Consider the following 23,008-nt stretch of genomic DNA (forward strand, 5'->3'; position numbering starts at 1 on the left):
CTGAAGGTCATGGTCTTTTCCTATGTTCACTTTGTATTTTTCATAGTCATCTGTTATTTAAAATATCTTCAGGTTCGGGGTTGTTCTGGAGTTTATTTGGAATGCCTAATGGCAAGCTTCAAAGGGAATATTTGTAATCCTGTGCCTTGAGGAGAGTGTCAACAACTGATAATCCAGGACCAGGAGTTCAGGTTGAACTTGTGGAGTTGCTGACTGTGATATATCCTGCACTTTCACATACTTGAAGAGCTGAGTAACCATTTTCTGGCTTTCTTTCACGATACTGTACAGCTGAGGCTGCTGCACTCCTCTGCACTGGGGCTCTGTCAGGAGCCTGTAGGTTTGGTAGTTCTGAGGAAAATAAAGGATAAACCCACTAATTTTCTTTCTAATTCCTTTGGCATGCATAACGTTCAGAGGATGAGGAGGGAATGATGCCTTTTGAACTGGATCATTTGTTTTGGTCTTAAGGGCAAGCTATTTTTAGAGCTTTATCTGTGGTGTGAGTTAACTGAGGTGTTTTGAAGTTCAGTCCAACAGGAACAGGGATTGTTTTACCCGCAAATGTGACAACTTTGTTTTGTAAGTTGAAATCAGTGTTTAGTTACTGTGTCCCCGTTTTTTTGTGGATCACAGTTGTGGGAAGATTCAGAACATAGATAGCAAGCGAGGCTGCTGAAACAAATGCACCCAGGGAGCAAAACTGAACGGGCTTTGGAGACGCGTTTTGCTTTTTTTTCACATGGATTGCCCAAAATAACTTTGCTTTTCATGTTACAGAACGTGGATTGTTTTACATAATTTTCTGATGAGCTCATCAGTGCTCAGCAGCATAAATGAATAAACCCACCCCAGATGCAGCATCAGCCTCAATTAAACTTGTCATTAGCAGATTCCACAGACCTCCATTTCCTACATTTTTGGGGACAAACTTCTTAACAGGTATCAACAAATAAAGTTATAAAAGGCAAATGCTGAAGCTTTCTGGTGATCATAAGCTAATTTCTTATGTGCAGAGGGATGAAGTCCTTGGCTGGGAACAGGAGATGCCAGTGGGCTGCAGCCCAAGTGCTCTCCTCAAACAAAACCAGGAGTTTCTCTTCTCTTTCACCATGCAGTGCTTAATCCATGCACTGAGATTCCCAGAAAATACTTTATGGATAAATTTACTACCAACCTTTTGAAAGTTAGCACACTGAGTGCTGTATTGATTAGGATATTGAGCACTTTGCTCTGTCACTCTTTAACCCGTTAGATTTTCCAAGGGGTGCAAGTAAAGGCTTAGGGAAAACAAGTAATTATTGCTAATGAAACCTTCAAATGGGAGTAACGTTCAGCTGAGCGAGGCACTTGGACATCAGCATAGGGCATTATGCTCACCCTTGCTCTTCTGAGAATATTCAAGCCTTGAATTAATCAAGATTGCTGGATGTAATAGCAGAGGTTTGCAGTCTCAAGTTTGGATTGTACTTTGGCCTTTGATGGATGTGGAAGGCAGTCAGGTTCAAGCTCTGATTTCAAAAGCACACGCTGTAAAAAACTGAAAGCCAGGACAAAAGCCTTTGTCAGGAGAGATGCTTTCCTCAATACTTGATGGATGCCTGGATGCACACATAGGCATCCCTTTAAAAAACAAAAAATTGAAATATAGATGAAAAATTCCTTCAGGCTCCTGGAACAATGTCTGGAGTTGCAGACAGGAGCCAGTCCCGTTGTTTTTAGTTCTGCCTAGTGTTTCTTCTGGTCATTAATGATCAGCCCTCTCCCAGCACAGGGAGCCTCAAAGATCTTCAAAAGCCACTGGCTTTTTCCTTATTTTGGATGGGAGGAGGGGTAGGACTGCTTGCTGCCTTCAGTTTCTAAGGTGACAAGTCTCAAATGCAGGATTTTTTCTGTGAATTTGAGGGTCTGAAAGATTCCTTGATCATAATCTTGGGTCTTTCACATCCCCTCACCTTCCTCTGTGTTTTAGGACACAAAGCCTATCTTGCAGCTCTGAAAATTCATCCAAGCTTGAGTTTAGCTGCGAGCTGCCTGCTTGTATTGATCCCTTGCTCACTGGTGACTTAAAAACAAGTCCATTTACTTAAAAACAAGTCCAGTTGTTGTCACCTGACAGAGGCAATTGATTTCTATGACAGAGGCAATTGATTTGTGAGGTTCTTCCCTGCTTCTTTAAAATCCTTTTTTTTTTTTTTTTTTTTCAAAGGAAGACAGTCTGGATTCATGGGTACTGTCATTAATGGAAGGTAAATACATCTAGAATTCATGCAAAGCTCACTTTGAAGGATAAAAAGCAAATGTCACACAAGCATTTATGCAAACATTAAAGCATCACCAATATAAACATTCATAGGTAGCATCATCTCATCTCAAATGTTTTTTTTCTTTCAAGAAGGAACTATAATGATATTTTTGGAAACTAGATTATAGACTAGACACATTGAACAAGATAAAATCCACGTACAGCCTGGTTCCCTGTAAAGCTTATGCAACAGGTTTGCAGCCTTACACAAACTGTTCCCGTGTTGAATGTGATACGGCTTTGTATAACAGGAGTCTTATGTCATCCTGCAGTTTTTAAAGCAGAACTGGGTAATCCATGAACAGAACAGTAAGGGCATTAGAGACACTAAATGGGACACTAATGACTACTGATAGATTACTGAATTTCAGGTTTTGAAGCTCTCAGCGTGGTCGCTTGCCCTGTGAACTGGCATCTCTTTCAAATAACCAGCCTGGCTCAGGCACAAAAAGAAAAGTTTTGTGTGAACTTCCTTGCTGCAATGGGATTCACATTATTGAATTGGGGATGTTTGCTTTCTTGTGCAGACCCCACAGACAGTGCAGAACATAAAATTCTGGTAAGAAACTCAGTCTGTGATTAGATAGTTAAAATACACCACCGTTGCCTTACCGTTCTCATATGAGTGGGGTGCTTTGCACAGCCTTCCTGACTGTGCTTTTCCTAAGTGCTTCAGGCACATGGCAGGGCAATTTAAAGGACTTGTTGGCTTGAGGAAGAGGAAACTTCCAAGAAGCGGGTGAGAAGGATCTTGAGCAGAGTGGTTCAGTGCCACGGCTCTGCTCATGCAGTCAGAGGTGGCAGCTTTCTGGCAGCCCTTTCTCAGGAAGGGCCATCCAGAAGGAGCCCTCTGCTCCCCAGCCAGACATGGTGTTTTACCATGAGGAGCCAAACTCCTGAAAGGTCTGATTGTGTTTCAGGCTTTTTCTGATAGCAGACCTTCAAAGTCATGCTAAGGAATTGAAGTGTATTTTTGAGACAGGAGATTTTGTTTAAAGGCTGCTTCAACTTTTACTTTCCCATCCTAAGTTGTGCTGTCCTTCACAAGAAGTAAATCTCAGATTGGTCAGTTAGGTGCTTTGTCATATCTGATTGTTTGCTAAAGGGAAAGAGCAGAAAATACATGCCAATTTTGATTTCTTCAGCCAGAAGTCTTTGGTGTGTTCTAGGCAATTATGTCTGTTGTAAAGGTTTTGAAGGGGTTTTCTTCCCCCTCAGCAAGAAACATTTCTGTATTTACTTTAAAGAGTGCTGCCCTGCTGTGTCACCTATGAAGGCATTTGTACTGATGGCCAATTGTCTTCTCCCCAAAATGAAACTGTACCTCCTTCATTTACTGTGAGCTACTGCACTTGGTAACTCCAAGTTGACCATTCCTCAATTTTTCAACTTTTACACTGTGTGTTTCCCTAACAACCTTCTCCCTACTATTGTTTTCTTTTTGCTACATCTGTTCCTCTTTCCCACTTAGTGCAAAAGCACATAAATCATTAACATTTGTACGTGTGGCTGAAAAATAGCCTTTTCAAAGCTGCTTTTAGCTGAGCTGTAAATATTAATAAATATTACATCCACCAGTAGCTGTGGGACACCACGTGTTAAATAGTGCTGCTATTAAGTGCCCCAGGTTTGCATTTGAGGGGTAGTGGTGTGCTGCTGCACACGTTGGGATGCTCGACCCATGGATAACAGGCCCAAAAAATGAACAGCAGAATTAGGGAAAAAAGAGACATTGACTTCAAAATGAATGCAGCGCATGCTGGTATTAAGCCCCCTTATATTTAATACGGCCTTGGGATAGTGCCTGTACCATGGGATCATCTTTTTGGAGTTGTGAAGCCCAAAATATTTTGCTGCAACTGCTGGACACTTTGGCTGTGTCGCACATGGGTGGCTCTAAACCAAAACTACGGGTTTGGGGTTTGGGGGGTTTGTTTGGGGTTTTTTTAAGGGAAAAAAACAGCCCAACAACTCTGTTTTGCCCTTCATAGCTGAAAACTAAGGGGACAGAGATTAGAGCTTTTACCTAAGACAAAAAATTAGGAAAGCTGCTTTTCTGGCCATTTTATCTAATAGCAATAAATCTCATTGAGCTGAGTGCATCTGTCCATATGGATGTGGCTATTCTGAGACTAAAGAACTTGGCACAGTGCTGCTGGTGCTTCAGACCTAGGTGCTAGGCTCTTTTTGCTCCTGCAGTAGTTAGGTTCTGGTGGGTGAACCTGTAGACATCAAATAAAACATCAAATGCCAGCCCTTCATTATAGTTAGATAAATGGGTGTTAGCTGGGGGAAAGCATGATGATTCATTTTTTAATGAAAAGAAATGGCTTCAAATGTTCTGTTTCTGGTAATACACTCTCTATTCAGTGTGTTGTCTTTTGAAAATCTAATCCAAATTCTAACCACTGTGGGTTTTGTTATTTGAACTTATTTCCAGTATGAGTGTTCCTCTCAGCCTATTATTTTTAGGTGCTTAAGACTCTTGTTTAAAAATAAAAGGTAGGTAGCTTGGAGTTTAATGCAGCCAGGTCAGTAAATAAGAATAATTTTTTAGTATTTCCATCCCTGCATCCTCCCCATCCTCAGCTCCTGAAGGGGATCTCTATTGTCCCTTATGGATGAGGTTATCTCAAGTTATTATACCCATTCTGAGGGGCTGAGGGGATGATCCAGACACCTGTTACTGTCTTCATCCTGTTCATGAATGATCCAAAGAACAGTATCCAATTCCTGGAAGCTCCAGGGCTTCATTTTTGGTTTTGACTAATTGTTTTCTTGAAATAACGAGCAGTAGTGACTTCACGAAGCACGGTCTCCTGGCACCAGGATCATTAATGACTCACCGTGTCTTTAGTAGCAGTTAAAAATACTCTTTTCCACACTTTGAAACAAAGTCCTGGTCGTTTTGCTCACAAAGGATGTGTAATGTGTGGTGGGAGTGAGTGGAGATGTATTTCCTTATCATTTTCTGTTCATGACCATTTTGAGGCACAGAATCCAAGGCAACCAAAAACTAGCAAGAAAATGGGAGTTGCGTTAGAGGTCTGGTCCAGATGGAAAATGTTGTCTGGGGTGGTTTTTTTTGACATGGCCAATGACCCTCTTGCCTCCTCCTTAACTCCTCTACAGAGATGCAGTGCAAGGACCACTCCATGGTTTTGAGGCTCATCTGCAGTGGGAGCATTACAATTATTCCCCTGTTCAGGAAGACTTTGGCTTTCTTGGAGATTTCATGATGGAAATTCCATCAGACATGTTCTTGTAGAGCACCACTGGAGGACAGTGGAAGGAGGGGAGTGCATTATCCACTCAGGATAACCTCTGGCAGAGGTTTCCAGAAAGGGAAATCCCTCATGACTCCTCTCAAGTGGTTCACAGGCAGGTCCATTCTCATCCCTACTTGTCTTTTCTCATGAGGGTCAGTGATGTAGGGCCCCTCACTGTCTGAACTTCAAGTGCATCTCTGAAGCTGCTGCTGAGGTTTGACCACTGAGTCTTTCCAGGCCAAGGTCTATGACTGTGCTCCCCTTGGATCAGCTCTTGGGAAGATCATGTGATAGGAAAAACACAGTGAGGTTAATAAACAGAAATCCAAGCCTGATGTTGTCTGTATCTATTTTATTGTTTGAAATTCAACAGTGGCCTGAAAATTGTATTAATCCCTTGGCAGTAGCACAGGATTCCAAGAGTGGATTCAATGTTCCTTCTGGAAAGCACCTCTGGGATGTTTTGCACCAAGGGTGTGTTGTTCTGGTTTTGTAGCACACCAAAGATGTATTTGATTTCTTTGTGTGACTGCCTGGCTTTCTTAAAAGGTATAGTGGAAGTTACTTTTTTGAAAGTTACTCATTTTTTGTTGCTTTTTTGGGGTGGGGGTGCTGTGGGGCCTCCCCTGCTCTGCTGCCACACAACCACAAAAAACCCAAACCACAGCCAAACACTGCCACTTGTGTTGGTTTGAAATGAGAAGCTGGGGTCTGTAATGTCAATTTGAGGTATTTTATCAGCTCTTAATTGCAGTCCTTTGTTAAGTGGGTGCATACAGAAGTAGCATGAACCCATTAAATGGTAACGCTGACTTCTCCTCGAGAACTTGTTTATTGGGGATCCAATCAAAGGAGGTCAGAAACGCCAAATTCTCTCCCTGGTTATTTTAGGAGCTCCATAGTGCCAATACTTTTTTTATAACTCAGGCTGATATTTTAGAAGTATCTTTACATGTCTACAACTTATTTCCAAAAATGCTAATTGGGCTTGGGGGATGAAAGGCCGTTCCAAATGTAAAGCTGCTTCCCAGCATACTTTATCTCAGGATAATCCTTTTTTCCAAGAAAATTAAGGCACATTTTATAACATCCAGCACTGTATTACCGAGCCCACAGCAGAGCAGAGTGAATGCAAGGAGCCCAGCATGCCACCATTTTTCCTAGAACCTTTTAGCTATTATCAAACTTGGTTTTCAATTTCTGAGCAGATTTGGCCCTTCTGAAAACGAAACTCCACTTTTGGCCGTGCCACAGGCACAGAGCTGGCAGGTTCTGTGGTGCATACAGACAACAGCTAACATGACTTGAACCCAGCTTTACTAATTAATGTGTGATTTTTTAAAAAATCTCCAGAAGGGAGACGAAATGATGCTTTGGAGTAGGAGTCATTTGGGTTTTGTAAACCCCGCTGAGCTCCGTGTGTATTGTGAAGGCTTGAGAAGGAAGGGAAAACCAGGGGTGCAAATGTTGGCTGGTCAGTGAAAATCCGTGTGGCGATCAGCAGGCTTAAAGATAAAAGCAAGCTTAAAGAGTGGGAGGAAATAAACCTGAAAATTTAATTATTTATTGCTACTGCAAAATCTGTGCTAACTCTTGTCTCCTAACCTTAAAGAAAGATGTAATAGACATGAAAAGACTTAATAGACATTAGCAGGGTGGGGAGAGACATGAAAATCCTGCAGGCAGGCAGGGAAGGCAGACAGATATTCCCTGTTCTCTTTGGCATTTTTGTCTTTATATGCAGGCCCCTCTTTCCCTACTAGCCCTCAAAATAATCCAAATCTTTCCATACAGTCTCCACTACCTCCCAGTCCTTTCACAGGTAAGGGCTTAGCTCCCAGGAAGCAGGAGGTTTGAAAAGCAAGGTATTTAAACCAAAACCAGGTATTTTTATCACAATGGTGCACAGTTAGTCCTGGCTTTGTTAGCACCTTTTGGTCAAGAGGGCAGCAGGAAGAACAGCCAGCAGTACAAGCCCCTAGGCTTCCCATCACTAAAAATCCTGTGCTGTGTTTTGATGCCTGAAAAGAGAAGAAGCACGTGCATTTTAGGGACACAGGTCCACTCACAGATTTTACTATACTCCCACTTCAGAACAGCTGTCTGAAACCAGGCAACAGCATTTGGCATTGCACATTGTCCTCCCATTCCCTGCCTCTTTAGGAGGGGTGGCTTTGAGTCGCATAATGCTGTTCTCCATCTCATTTCCCTGCCTGAAATCACAGCAGCATTCGGTTTTCTTTTATCTGAGAGCTGCTACATGACTTCTTCCACTCAAGAGCTGCAGTGAGAAGGCCAGGGGGTGGTGTCCCGGTGCCCTCATGGCCACGGTGTGCCAGGCCAGCATGAGGTCCACGAGGCAAAGTCCTTGGTGCTTAGGTTGGTCTCCCAGGAGGACATCTTATCCCAGTCCCAGGAATGGGGAGGAAGTGAAATACTCTATTTCTCACAGTCCTACAGCAAGAGCAGTGACCTTACATCTGCCAAGGGGAGCCAGTCACAAATCTGACATTTTCCTGATGCAGGAGAAATAGGCTGCGGTGTTGCAGATTTATCACTGATGAGACATGTGCCTGCTCTGCTAAAGGCTGGTGTCCAAGCTGTGGCTGCAGGCCGAAAAAGACAGTTTGCTGTTGTGGAGAATAAAAAAAAAAGAGACTTCTCCTCTGCTTCAAAGGCTCAGAAAGCTAAATGAGCCATTCACATCATCTCCATTTTCCTCGGGAGAAGTGGCTAAGGTCTTTTATATTTCATTGCCGTCTTCTCCCCTTGTTCACAGTGAGAAAAAGAAAGAGACAACCAATTAAATATCTGATGTGGAAGAGCTGAAGCCTTTCTTTGTGCAGAGGTATCTCTTATTCTCACGTGTTTATTTTCCTATTCAGTTTTCATATGCTGAGTGGATCACTTATTAATTGTTAAATGACTGCTCTGCAATTCAGTTATGGAAATGATTTCTACTTCAGTACCACTTGCCCTTGAATTGAGAAGGGGACGTCAACCAAAATTAGATAACTACTCTTAGAACCTTTTATCTTTCCGAAAAAAATACAGTTCAACGTGATGCCTGTCAAGAGGACTATGAAAGTTCCAACCTTAAAACAATCCTTGTGGCCAGGCTGGTTTGGGGATCATCTTGAGAACTGTTGTCCTGATGTGTCCTGATTAGACCTTTAAACAGATTAATCCAGGTGTGGTGTTGACTGCAGTGCAGAGCTGGTATTCTATCGCCTACATGCATTTCTAGAATGAATTGTGAGATCACGGATTGAATAAAACAAAGTTGTAATTTTAACTGAGGCAAGGAGAGCTGTGTGGGCAGAGCGGGCAGTCCCTTGGCTTCAGTGGGATTCTGCTCAGGCAGAAATGTCCTCCCACGCCCGTCTCTTCAGGGTTGCACCTCCAGCTTCAGCTTTCACTGTGAGCCTTTGCTTTTTGCCTTACACGAGAAAAGAGGCTGAAAAAAAGAAAAAGGAGTTATGTATTGTGCAGCAAATATTACCAAGGACATACTCTGTGGTTAAAAAAAAAAAAAAAAAGGCAAAGAAAAATGCAAATCTGTAGCTTTTCCTTTATTTTCAGAAGAGAACTGTATTCCTCTGGTGTCTCCCCACTGGCACAATAATGCTGATACTTCTGTGCATTTGATCCGAAGGTCACTGAGGTCAGTGCAGAGATTCTCAGTGTCTTCAGCAGACTTTGCACCACACTGAGCAGGAGCTGCTGTTTTGCTGATAAATTCGAGTGTGATGCCTGTCCTGCTTTGGAACAGCAGGAGCACCAGTGTTGGAGGGGCTGTAAACCAGGCTGGACTATGAGCATGTGGTTGCCCCTTTGTCCGTGGGAGGTTTCTCATGGTGAATTGAAAGACAGCAGTTTGCTTTCTGAAAGTAATGAGGAAAAAATACCAAAAATTATTTAGACCTTTTTTTTGTCCAATTTGGCTTTTTTTCTCTCCTTGTAAGTTCACACACTCAAATTGCAGAAAAGGAACAAATACAGTTATTTTGGTCTCACTGAGGAGACGTGTTTGCAGTGGCAACATAACTCTGCATAGACTCTTTTGTCCTGATAAGTTCTATTTTCAGATCATCGGAAAGGTTATAGATAAATGCCGTAAAAGCGGAGGAAAAAAAGGCCTGTTCAGTCTGACCGCTTTGTCTTGTTAAATATTTTAAGAAGAAAAGCCCAGCTCAATGCATGCTGGCTGCAGGCATATTTTCAAGCCTTTGGTACCCTGCTTATGTATTTTTAGATGAGCAGTTCTGCCCAAAAGCCAGGGACTTTTCACCGTCCATTTAAAGGGGTATTTGCTTGTAATTCCAGATCTGTGGCATCACTGTGCCAGGGGCAGAGGATTAGTGGTTCTGCGAGGAGATGGGGATGCTGCTGGTGGTGAGGAGGGCCTGTTGTGCCAGGCTTGTGCTCTGCCTTCCCTGGTGGTAAAATACCCTGGAGCAAATGGATGCCTGGCATTGCTGCTTGCTGAGAACACGGCCAGGAGAGAAGGGCTCAAACAGCTGCCCTTTAAAAATTACTTCTGAAAAATGTGATTCTCTGGGCACAAAACATATTTGCTGTAGCTGGGTTGTGCTGATCTCAGAGCTTAGGTGCAAGAATATAGAGACTTTTTGAAATGAGACTTTTTGAGGGCATTACCTGTTGCCATTAAGAGACATAAATCAACAGAGGATTTGCGTGGCCTTTACTCTCCACTTGCAAAACTTGCAGCAACCAAAATAAACACCTTTGTAATTTTAGTTCAGCTCTGGGTGTTGATGCATTTCAGCAGCAGGCTCTGCACACCCCTCATGTGCTCTTGTTTCAGGCAATCCAAGTGCATTTCAGACCACAGGGCAGGTGTGCAGTGTTCAGAAAGGAGCAGAAAAGAGGGGTTTAAACAATTCTTACTCCAAAATGCTGATTCAGGGTAATTCTAATCTTTGGTCTCTTCTCTGAGAAAACCAGGTGTGGTCTTGACTGAAGAATGATTGGAGTGGAAAAGCCAAGATCCTCTGGCCTTTGCCATCAGCAGGAGCCAGCATTGTCTGCTCTCATGGAAAAGAAACTGGTTTAGGGTTATAGAGCCATAGAATGGTTTGGGTTGGAAGAGGATATGCATAGAGGGTATTAATTTCTACTCAGCTTTTATATTTGGTGTAATACTTTTAGGCAGGACATTAATGGATTCCTGAGTCATTTATGTAACAGATAAACATTAAAGAGCTGCGGGGGAGCAAGAGAGATCTGTTTTGGGGCTGCTGCAAGCCAGTAGTACTCTCAGCCAGAATATGCCAGAATCCCAAGTCACACAGCCTCCTAAAGGTCAGGAATTCTCTGCTCAGGTTTTCACTACATACTTTAACTGTGGGATTATTTTTAAATGCAGATTGTTTTAACTGTGTTGATTGTTTTGGTATAAAAGTAATTCTTAGCCCAGGAGTTCATTCCTGTTTTCCTGCCACTATTTATTGCAGTAACGGAGAGGAATGTGGTTGACACTGATTGGATTAAATGAAAAGTTACATTCAAAGCGCTGAAGTTTCCTTGTGTCCTTAGGAGTTAACCAAGTGCACAGTCTTGGTGATACCCTGTAACAAAAACGTGCCCCAGTGGCAGGAGGGAGGGTTTGATGCTGTGATAAGGTACTTCCTGAAACATTTAAGAAAATGGTAAAGAATAACATAAAGTAGTTGAAACTTAATTCTGAGAAAGTGGGGGGGGGGGGGGGGGGGGGGGTATGATAATGAGGGATGTTTGATTTTAATTTTTTTGCCATGATGAATCATTCCCTTGTTAGGTAATAGGTAGATTAAAATGTAATGAAAATGAATTCCAGATCTAAAGAATGTTCTCACTAGAAAAGCTTGATTTAGTGTAAAAGCAGATGCATAAGTAAGGACTGTCTTTTTCTTAGACTAATTTCACACTGCAATTAAGTGCTACAAGATTGAAAAAACAGAGGCTAGCCTGGGTATGTGGAGATGAAACATGTCTAGGGAAAGCTGTAGACTGATATTTCAGCTCTGTGAGCAGCCTTAAGAACACCGACCGAACAAAATACGGCGCAAGGAAACAAGGACAGCTGTCAAACAAGGTAGAAAAATGCAGATCATAAGTGAGGAAGGGCATTCACCCTCTAAGGTCCCCTGCAGAGGGCTTTGAGAGAAGAACACCTCACCTTGCAGTGATTCCACTGAGAGACTCTGTTAGTGAAGAGCTGACACAGCAGGCAGGGCTTGAATAAGTGATGATGGAGCTTTCTCGTCACTGGTACCCTTGTGAGAGAGCCTGAGCCCTGCCAGAAATGTAGTTTTTAAATAGTTTTTATGTAGTTTTCCATGTAGTACATATAACTATATAAACTACATATATATATATTCTTATATAGTTATATATAGTTTTTATTTTAAATTTAGTTTTTTAATACATGCATTGATTCAAATCTCACAGTGATACAAAGGCAATTTAATTTTTTTTATGCTGGCTTTATGGGTTTCTCTGCACAGTTTGGTGAAGCTTGACAGGTATCACTGTCTTTTTTTTTTTCCTTTTAAAATCTCTTCAGTGCTGCCAGACATCCATAGATGTGCACTGGGGCATCCACAGGGAGAAAGATACATACAAATTTAAAATATATTTCACTCTTTCCCTAAGATTGCATCCTGTGACAGACACTGGAATTGCATGGTATCCCCCGAAGCTTTCTTGTAAAAGAGGGGAAATGCTATGTAACTTTCAGTCTAATTTCCAGGTTTTGGGTAATTGGGAGCTGGGAGCTGTGTTTGTTACAGATTTAAGGTGATTCCCCATGAAGCTTTTCTGAGCCATGTCCCACATGGAGTCTAGACCAGTGATGACCAGTCTATGAGGATAAATTCAGATGAGATAGAAGTGAGTTTTTTTACCATGAGGGTGGTGAAACACTGGCACAGGGTGCCCAGAGAGGCAGTGGGTGCCACATCCTTAAGAACATTCAAGGTCAGCTTGGAAGGGTCTTATTGAAGATGTCCCTGCTCTGGATGGACCAGATGACTCTAGTTGGACTAGGTGACCTTAGAATGTCTCTTCTGTCCCAAACTATTCTATGATTTCTAAAAACTGACCACAAACCCCTAAATAAAGCCTTCATAAATTGTCCCATAATAAGCCTCAACCTTGAAGAGTCACAGCTCTCTGGAGTTCATCTCCTGGTAAGGACCAAGCTGCCGTGCCTGCAGGACAGGAGAAGAGCAGGACTTTCCTCCTCGTAGTCACACGAAGTGAGATAAAGCTCTGCAACCCATCTGCATGGAGTATCTGTGAACCATGTTGAGTGCAAGCAAAGTTCGTGCAAAGAAGAGTTGGAGAGCAAATGCATTTCTTAGTTAATGATTTTAGCTCTGTTTACACCTTTGTTTAAATAGCAGCTGGCTCAAGACCCAACCAGAGTTGCATACCAGGGTCCCCAAGACAGTGTCATTAGCCTAAGCAGGTTAATTGATTTATTTAGCATGCCATTACACCTATTTGCCTCAAGCCAGTCAAGCAGCAGAGGAAAAATGCTCCTGTTAAAGATTAAACGTTCCACACTCCCTGTTTTAGGGTTTGAAAGCGCTCGAGCTCAGCTGTGCTTTCAAAGATGCTGGAATTCAAATGGAAACAGTCTTGATGTGCTTTCTTGGACAAAACAGTGTCTGTAGGGGCAGAGAGGAGGTCGGAGGAGTGTCTGTTTTTGCATTATTTTTTAGAAACAGTTTAGATACAGAGATGTTTCACTTTTCATTCCTACACCAGGAGTTAGATCACAACACTTTCTATTTCCTTGTCTCAATTCCATTCTTATCTCAAGAAGGCAACAGTCCTGCCAGTGCCTTTGGTTGGGATTACACACCCCTGTATTTAGTGGCCTTCAGCTATGTGGTAGTTTGAAAACAAGCCAGTGGGAGGCACCAAGTCAGAATAACAATTTAATGGGGAAAATTAAAGAAAAGGGAAAAAGAAAGACTTAAAGGAAACACTGGTTCAAACTGACAGAGTCAAGATACAACCTGGCACCCTGTTAGTCAGGGTGGTGGTAGCAGTCTGGTAGAATGGTGGCTGCAGTCCTCTGAAGCGGTGATCCTGTAGAAAAAAAGGGTCTGCTCTTCCTCAGAAGGTCCAGTGGTGGCTGAGTAGCTCCTGTCCTCTGGAAATCCAGTGGAAAAGGGTTGTCTCTGGTGTTCAGTCTCAGATTATATCCACGATGGGATGCTTGGTTCCTCCCTCTGGGTGGAGCATCTCACAATGGGGTAACGAGTCATGAGGCCAAGTGTTGATTAGGCTCATTAACAGAAGATAGTCCGGAGGGAGTTATCTCTGAGTCATGCGGCTGCACAATGATGGGCCATTAACAGAAAGATAGTCTGGGGGGAGGAGGCAAGGAAACACTGCCCCACCTGATTTCAACAGCTGATGGGGATGGTAGTAGAATACACTGCAACCCAGAACAAGCTATGACCAAGTTACATAGCCGATATTTCCCGTGCCAGGCTGGATCCTTCCCCAGACTGCTCTGCCCATATCCAAGATCAAGACAATGAGGGAAAAAAATATCCTGGAGGTTTCTCCTTAAATACCTATTTTTCATATAGGAAGTGCTGTGATGCTGGGGGGTTTTTTGAGAAAAAAACCAAAACATGGTAAGCTCAAGGTTTACTGCAAGGTCAGAAGGGTGCTTCTTGATGCCCTCATGAAAAAGAATTGTCTTAAAAATTTAGGATCCTCTGAACAGCTTAGGTAGAGATTTTGTCCAACAGCTCAATTCCAAGAGGATTTAGCCTAATCCAAGCATGTTCCAGAGTGGAAATGCAGCATTATATAGAGTTAAACATCCACCACTCTTCAGTGAGGGAGAGCCATGAAGGGTGTTCTATTCTGTGAAGCTCCTGTGACTGCAGCAGATTTTATGGGGTAGCCTGAGTCTCAGGAAGCTGAAGATGTTGTAAAAGGATGTTGGAGGAACCAGGTGAGCAGGCTTAGCAAACAGCAGTCGATCAGGTAAGGCCACATAAAAAGTCCCAGGTACAACCTTGCAAAGAGTCATCCATGAATGAGAATGAAATCTGCATTTTGTCAGCATAAACAGGTCCCTTCTTTCTGCATTGTGTTGGTACAGCAGAATTGTGGCTTTCATAACCTTTCCTTTCTGACCACAGCGAGCTGCCCTCAGTAGCGGAACATTTGCCTCCCCTAATCAGCCGAGGGTTTGGGCTGAGGGTTGTCCACAGTGGATGAGCTGTGTCCTCACAGCATCTGGGAACTGCAGTTAGGGCTGGGTGCTCCTTCCCTGGTGAGCAGAAATCACAGATCACTAATCCCAAACCTGTGCTGGACGTCCACCACTCGTTCACTGCCAGCCTCTGCGTTTGCACACTGGGGTACAAGGGTTTTGAGTGGAGCAGTGGATAAATAACCCCTGGAGTGATGAGTCTGTGCAGGGGCAGCACACAGGGCAGGGCACTGTGGTTGGGACGTGGGGAATGCATAAGGTCAAAAACCAGAAACGGGTACAAATCAATGTGATTTTCTTAAAAAATCAAAAAGAGAGAAATTGGAAGGTTTACAGAAACCAGTGCAAGTTAATATCACCAGTCTGAAAACAGCAGAGCCGTAAAGGAGGCATATAAGGCTTTCATAAAAGTGTTGTCTTTTTTCTTGTTAATTATTAAGAATAATGTTGTTCTTGTTAGCTCTTTGATGTGAAATATGTAAAAGCTACAGAGTACACTACCTTCTAATTAGTTATACTGATTAAATTATGGTTTGGGTTTGTTTTTCTTTAACACTTCCTGAAAAGAAAGCTGCACCTCCAAAAGGCACAGAGAACAGCAGGTTAAAGCACGTGCATCTCTGCATCCATAAATGCTCATTTTTCATGTAGGATATAAAATATGAGGTGGACTGTTTTCAGAAGGCTGATAATGTAAAAGGAAGGACATTACATTTGCTGTACAGTATCAGGGACCTGCTTTTATCCTCTGGAATTGTTCTGTTTTCTGCAATCCTTAATCTGTGATATTACAGGCTTGATGTTGCATTAAAAGTATTAAAAAATCTGCAATCAAGTTAACTTTTTTTTTTTTAATGGGGATGTAATAATAATTTGCTTAAGAGGTTCCTGGTTCATGTAATACCAAAATAATGGAGAATTAAAAGGCATTTGCAGCTACAAATATTTGTGCTTTATTTCATACAGTATTATGGAAATGAATTGCACTTTACATTAGAGTTTTTGAAGGGCATGATTGTAGATATGTAGCAAAAAATAGCTCTGAATTGAATCAAAAGTAATGAACTTGCTATTGTCAGAAATGTGGGAGTATGAAATCAATGGATTGCAATCCATTGCATTTTTTGAGGAATTACCTAGATTTTGCTGTCATTATCATATCCCCCAGTATATCTTGCAGAATATTAATGAATATAAAAATAACTTCAGAAGTTTGCAGTGGAATCACAATTGATGCAATGTGATAGAAGAATCAATGCAGCATCTCACACTTTTGTCATTCTGCATTGGTTTGTGGCAGTTTTCTGTGGTTTTTTTTTTCTTTTTACCATTTATCAGATGTTCCCAATATGAGAATCTAAACGGCAAAAATAAATTGCTCTTGTAAACACCTGACATGAAATATTTTCACCCAGTGGAAGTACCCAGTTCAAGGTCATATTACTGTGATTTTTGAAGAAGGAAATATAAGCTAAAATCTGATGCTTTTCTTCTTTTTGGGTCGTTCATGCAAGATGGATGTTGTGCATTGTGACATTCCTGCAGCAGATATTTGCATGGAAGAGGGGATGTGAGAGAGCTCTGCACATGTGGCAGGACAGGTCCCTCTGACCCAGGCAGCCCTGGGGAGTCACCTGGGAATGGTGTGCACCAGGTGTCAGGGAGAGGCCACCCAGAGAAAGGTTTGGAAGCAAGTTTATCGTGCAGGGGTGAGTTTATCAGGGTTTGTTTTCTGCCATCAGGCAGCACAATACCAAATTCCCACAGTAATGAGTAAGTAAGAACAGTCTGCAATGAAGGAAGGCTTCTGTGATAGAGCTTGGCAGCATCATTGCAAAAATGACTTTTGGATGTGCCTTTCCCAAGGAGAATGTGTCCTTGCACTGCTAAAAAGTGTCTAATTTCCATTTTGAATTTCTGGTTATGTTGAGATTTGGGGGGGTGGGGGTAATTTCTTTTCTCTTGCCTTTTTTGGAATTGGGGAGGGCATTTGGATTTTTTTCCAATCCCCCCCCCTCCTTTTTCTTTTTTTTTTTTTTTAACCAAGATTTGAATTTCTGTACCATGCAAGCCTGTAAGCAGGCATTGGCTCAGGCAAAACCTGCTCTGGTGCTGAGCCATGAGGAGGGAGGCTCATAGTTGACCATTATTGACCAGTAATCCTCATGGACCTGCTGGAATGAGTCCAAAGGAGAATGATGAAGATGTTGCCAGGGCTGGAGCACCTCAGCCAGGCTGAGACAGTTTGGGTTGTTCAGCATGGAGAAGACTCTGGAGAGGCCTTAGACCCCTTCCAGTGCCTAAAGGGGGCTCCAAGAGAGCTGGAGAGGGACTTTGGACACAGTCATGGAGTGACAGGATAAAGGCAATGGTTTTAAACTAAAAGAGAGTAGGTTTAGAATAAATATTGGGCAGAAATTCTTGACTGTGGAGGTGGTGAGGCACAGTTTGCACCGAAAAGCTGTGGCTGCCCCATCCCTGGAAATGTTCAAGGCCAGGTTGGAAGGGGCTTGGAGCAACCTGGTCTAGTGGAAGGTGTCGCTGCCCAGGGATGAACTTTAAGGTCCCTTCCAGCCCAAACCATCCTGTGATTCTGTGATTGATTTTCCTGCTGAAATACTATTACACCTGTGACTTGGGATATTTACAGGGTAGCCCCTGCAGGTGTTTCATTAGAGTAGCATTTACATGGAATTAGCAAATTTGGAAGAAGTGGGAGAGTTGGCATTATCAGATAAACCAGAGTTTTTGACACAGCAGATTGTACCTTAGCCTGTACCTAAGCCCGTGCATGCATTTTCTTTTAATCCAGAAGCAATCTCTTAACACTTGTTTGCGAAATTAGGAAAAGAAATATCAGCAGTGGATTTATTCTGAAATGAGTATTTTGTCTTTTGTGTTTAATGAATGCCTTGGAACCAAAATGACATTTGTTTCTGCCCGTGGGTGTTGCGGGAGGGAGCTGATGTGCTGTGAATTCCCGGGCACGTTTGCTGTGTGCTGGCTCCCTGTGATGCGAGCTGGCCGCGAGTCCCGGCTCAGTGATGTCTTGGGGACCAGCTCCTTGTTTTGTTTATCCCCCACCGGCTTTTCTGTTTGCAGCCTAATTTGCTGGTAGTGGGAACAGTCAGATTTTCATCTGTGTTAACACATCTCGGGTTTAACCAGAGCCCTGCTGCTTTGATACGAGCCAAGCCCACCATTTCTGTCCAAAAAAGCAGCACTTCTGAACTCTCCTGCTTTTGTTAATAACTTTTGTTGGAATTCTGAGTTCTTTTTTGTCTCTCTTGACCAAAAAAATTGGGGAGGCTGAAAATTAATGTGGGTTCTTAATCACAGTGAAAGGTACCAGGCTGTTAGAAGGCAAGTTTTGGTGACATTACAGATCAGGGTTTTACTTACGCAAGGGGCAGCTAAATCTTTAAAACATCCTACTCTGAGGCAAAACCTAAAACGGGAGAATAAAATATCTTCCAGAGCAGTGCAATTGCATTGGCTCACAGCCTCTGCAGAGCAAGTGGCTGCATTGCCTGCCCCAAAAGGATCGGACCTAAACCCCTACAATACTCCCACTGCTCCAGGAAGCAGCTGCGTGGGTGCACAAGTCCAGAAGCACTCGGCTGGCTGGCTGTGTTTGCACACAGGCATCCGAAGCTGATGCTTTTGCACTATGTGAAGAGCGCTTTCCTGGTAATTCAAGCTGGGATAATTCCTTTACAAAGAACCACTAATGATCTTACAAGCACCACATCGAGTGGAGACGGCTTCTAAGAGTGGGTCTGGCGCCTTGGCTGGTGGCTCTGAAATGCTGAATGTTGTTGTTGGAGGCCTCCAAATCAAGTGAAAATGAATATGAATAAAATGATACGCAAATCGAGAGGGTTTTTCTGTTGTTCCAATGTAGTGGCTAAAACTTAAAAATACTATGTGTATCAAAGTTGCTAGAAATCATTTTAAGTAGCTGGCCAGACTGATGCAACAGAGAACAATTGTATTTTTTTTCAAGCTTTCAATTTATGACAATTGGTTTTCTAAAAATACATGGGGGTTTTAAGTATAGTTACTGAAACAGAAAAAGTCGTGCTTCTCTTAGTCTCTCGTATAAATATTTTTGCAGCACTCTGTTGTTGCAGCTCCTAGAAAACCTGATTCAAGGCTGGGGGCAGTTTGTGTTTCTTGGATGTTTTGTTTTGCAGCTCCTTTTTATAGCCCGGGCTCGGGAGTGAAAGGGGAGGAGGGGTGGGAAAGTGTGTGGGGACAAAACCAAGGCAGCTGCAGGAAATGGGTATCCATTCCCACACCTTCCTGAGGGCATCCAGCTTGGCTTCCCAGCCTGAAGCTGAGCCCCAGATTCCAGCCTGGGCAGCAGCAGTGCTGGGCTTCAGGACTTGGAGTCAGTGACTGATTTGTTCCATTTTGGTTCTGCTTAACTCCAATGGGGCTGAATTATTTTTTAGCAATAGGAAGGATCAGAAGGGATGCCTTGTTTCCTGCTGAGGATGAGCAGAGATACCGCATTCGTCCTTCTCCTGGAGGACACCTTAGGGAAGGAAAAAGGATTTCTGTATTCCACAGCTCCATCTTATTTTTTGTTCCATTTTTCATGGGGGAGATAAACTAACAAAGCATTAAATGAAACTGAAGCTCAGTTCTGAGCAGCCTGATTTACAGCCCTCTTGGGTCAAGTTTTAACTTGGTCTACCTGAGAGTGGATAACCAGACACTGTCCAACCCACATGGAAGGGTTTTAGCTGCTTTATAGCTAAAAGAATGTTTAATGAGTGCACTTGTATGAAGTGGCAATGTCTTTGTGTAATCAAAGAGTTTTGTTTTGATCAACTCACATTCCTTTTGCCTGTCAAAACCTGAAGAGGGGAACAAAAAAAAGTCCTCCTTATGCCTTAGGCTCAGGCAAAAACATCTCCTCCAAAAGCAGGCGCTTCCATCTCCTCCTGTCCACTCACATTCCCCGTGTGATTAAGCCATGAAATCAGCTTTAGCAGATCTCAAAGGTTGCATGGGCAATGCTGGCTTGATTAAATCTGTGGATGGGCTCACATGACTCGGGGTGCAGAGTTGTGGCTGGCAAGCCTGAGATGTCAACAGGAGCTTGGCCTTGGAGGTCATCCTGTGGAGGACCAGGTCCCTGCATAGCATGGCACTGCCACTCCTTCCCCAAAGGGCAGGGTAGAAACCAGCCCGTGCCTGGAACACACGTGCAGCAGTGAGAGGTCAGGTTACAGAGAGGAGAGCCCTTGTCAGACCTCTCTGTGAAACGAGACTTGTAATGTGTTACAGATACCTGGGATTATTTTGGTGTGGTGAGAAAAGCTGCTCCTCCTGCAGTAGCTGTTCTGTGAAAGCCTGCTCTGGACTTTTCTAGTCAGGTCTGAGGAAACAAGGATGCTGAAACTGGGGAGTTTCAGTGGGAGCTGAAGAGGCATTGGCTTTGCTGTCCCAGTTTGCAGCAGCTGCTTGACATAGGCTGATGCTGTCCAGGGCTGCTCGTGTCCATGGAGAATGGTTAACTCAGCAAGGGTCTGTGGTCTGTCTTCTGCATGGTGCTCCACAAAACCTCATGGACTGCTTGAGATCTGACTTTTCCAGTGCTTCCTAATCAAGGAATGTTGTGGGAGATACTCCAGAGTTTTGTTCATGCTTTCATATGCGGTCTCCTGCAAACACATCTTCCTCAGGCAGATCCAACCTGCTTTTTTATCACGGATAAAAATTAGCACTCCTAATCAGACAGGAAAGTACAAGAAAGCTCATTGCCAAATGAAGTTAAGCTGTCAAAGTCCTCCCCAAATGTTTCTTTCTGCACAGGGATCAAACGTAATTATTTTTCTCAAATATTGTTCTCTCTTCTTCTGTAGGAATCGGAGTTTCTCTGCCTGGAGTTTGATGAGGCCAAGGTGAGCCAGATGCTGAAGAAACTGTCAGAAATAGAGGAGAGTATGACTTTGTTGACTCAGACTACTTAATCAAATAAAGAGATTGCAACTTACAAAAAACCAGACCGTTGGTTTTTCATAATTCCTGTTTCTGCACATAAAATTGGTGGTGGTGGTTAAATCCCTATTATAACCCCAGGAATGGGCTAAATCGCACTGTGAAGCTTTCTCATCCCCTCCTCCCAACCTGTTTTCCAAGACAGCGGCAACACTGTTTCCACAAAGCTTTGCATAATCAGGCCTTGGAGTGCAGCACAGCTTTTCTCTTTTTCCCTTCGGTCAGTCCTGAAGTCTTCCAGGTGCTGTAAATGCTGGGCTGGATGAACAGCAGAGTTGTGGCAGAGGAGAAATGAGCAGAAGAAACATGCAGATTAGGGGGAGCTCATGTTTATCCTTCCAAACCACGGACTTTATAGGACAAATCCACCTGTGTGAGCTCTATCTGCTTAAAGCCCAGGAAAGCAGAATGAGGTGCAGGGAGCTCAGGGAGCAGAGGCACAAGCACACCTTTCTGTACCTGTGAGCCCTGTGCTGCCAAGGATTCAGTGGTTCCCAAGGGCTGGCCAGCTTGGCTGCACCTTCCTGGGAGCCAGGGGACAGGCTGGGGGAGCAGCTCCTGGGCAGTGGGAGATGCTGGTTTTCCAAAAGGAGCAGTCCTGCATGTGCAGAGCACCTGATCCAGCTGTTTGCTGGTGAGCTCTCAAAGCCATTTCTGATCTGCTTCCCCAAAGACCATCCACCCTCATCACCTTCTGGCTCTTGGGCTGCAGTGGTGCAGCCCTGGCACAGAGCTGCACAGTGTGCTTGAGGGGCCAGTCCTTTGTCAGACACAGCTGAACTTGGCTGCTCTCAGTCCTGTTTGTCATGGTTTGGTTTGATCTCAGAAAGCCTCAGATGAAACCCAAGGTGCACGTTCAGAACATGGGTAAAAAAAAATGCCCTTGGCAGCCTGGCTGGCCAAAGCCTTGTCAGTAGAACACTTGAGTGAAGAAAGCAGCCAGAGGCAGGTCAGGGGCACAGGACCTGCCCTGCCCAGATGGCTCCTGGCTGTTGCATTGCCCACATCTGTGCTGGAGCACCCAACTGCAGAGCAGCTGCTGCCCCTGCGCTCACAGAGGCCCCCAGAAGGGTTTCCAGCTCCTGCGTTTCCGTTCAGGGCTGCAGCCTTGTCAGCCTGGTCACAGCAGGATGTCCCACCACACTGATCTGGCTCAGCAGGAGCTGGTGGGGCCTGAGCAGGCCAGCACTTGTACAGAGCAGGATGGTCCTCCCAGGAGAGCTGCCTGGTGGTCCATAAAAAGGTGACAGTCGAGGCTCCTGGTTTGCTCTGTCCCTTGACTGGAAGGTGTGCGCACACGTTTGGCTGGAGGCTACATTGCTTCTTGCCATTTTATATTCGCTTCATAAGCAACCTCCTCCTGAGCTAAAATTACACTGAGGGCTTGTACCAGTATAGAGATGACAACATAAAATGTTCTTGTGCCGTAACTAAAGCACTCCTCATCGCTTCTCCTTGAGAATTTATTGCTTGTGGAGTTGCCAGATTGCACTTGGATGCGAGATCTCTTCAGAGCAAGGGAAGGGCACCTTTTCCCATCTGCCTGGGCAGAAGGGGAGGCATCCCTCAAGCCAATTTGTGCCACTGCCCAGGGAATTAACATTGCCGTGCCCGTCCCGCTGCTGCCTTGTCTTTTACAGCCTCCTGGTTCTGCTCTCTTCATGTCACAGAGGAACCGCACAGCCCCCAGCTGTTTCCCCAAATGCCTTCAGCTGATCCTTGTCAGAGAGGAACTGGGCTGTAACCACAAACTGCTCCTCCTGCTGCTCCTGAGTCACTGGCTGCAGCGCCGCTGTGAAATGAGTGCTTTGTGATTCTCTGAGCTTTCCATTGCCTTTTTCAACTAAGTTCATTCAAGTGCTTTCTGTGTTTTAGGACATATTTTAAAAAATCAAGGTCAGGGAAGGATCATGATCTTAAGTAACTTGCACTGTGTCAAACATATTTATTGTTTTATTTTAACGTGGTCAGAGGATAGGAAAATGTGCTATAAATGGAAATTAAAGAGAAACAAACTGAGAACAGATGTCAGGAAATATTATTTCATGCAAAGAATAATAAATATGTGAAATGGCTAACAAGGCGAGGAGGCTGAGGCAAAAAGTCTAGGGGACATTTAAGAAATAATTGGATACTTTCCTAGTTGATGTGTGAAGGGGTGCGTTTTTATGG

The 23,008-nt window shown here is 43.7% G+C and overlaps 1 protein-coding gene across 2 annotated transcripts in view; it reads left to right on the forward strand.

Moving 5' to 3' along the window:
- Positions 1-20,841, forward strand: part of COMMD1 (copper metabolism domain containing 1) — a 62,133-nt gene extending 41,292 nt beyond the window's left edge. For both annotated transcript variants that reach the window (XM_048299022.1, XM_048299023.1), the window contains one exon: positions 20,701-20,841. In XM_048299022.1, coding sequence (XP_048154979.1) covers positions 20,701-20,808 — 108 coding nt within the window. In that variant the 3' untranslated portion in view covers positions 20,809-20,841. The remainder of the gene's footprint in view (positions 1-20,700) is intronic.
- The last annotated feature ends 2,167 nt before the right edge of the window (positions 20,842-23,008 follow it).

This window comes from Corvus hawaiiensis, chromosome 3 (assembly GCF_020740725.1).
Source record: "Corvus hawaiiensis isolate bCorHaw1 chromosome 3, bCorHaw1.pri.cur, whole genome shotgun sequence".
Lineage (NCBI taxonomy): Eukaryota > Metazoa > Chordata > Aves > Passeriformes > Corvidae > Corvus > Corvus hawaiiensis.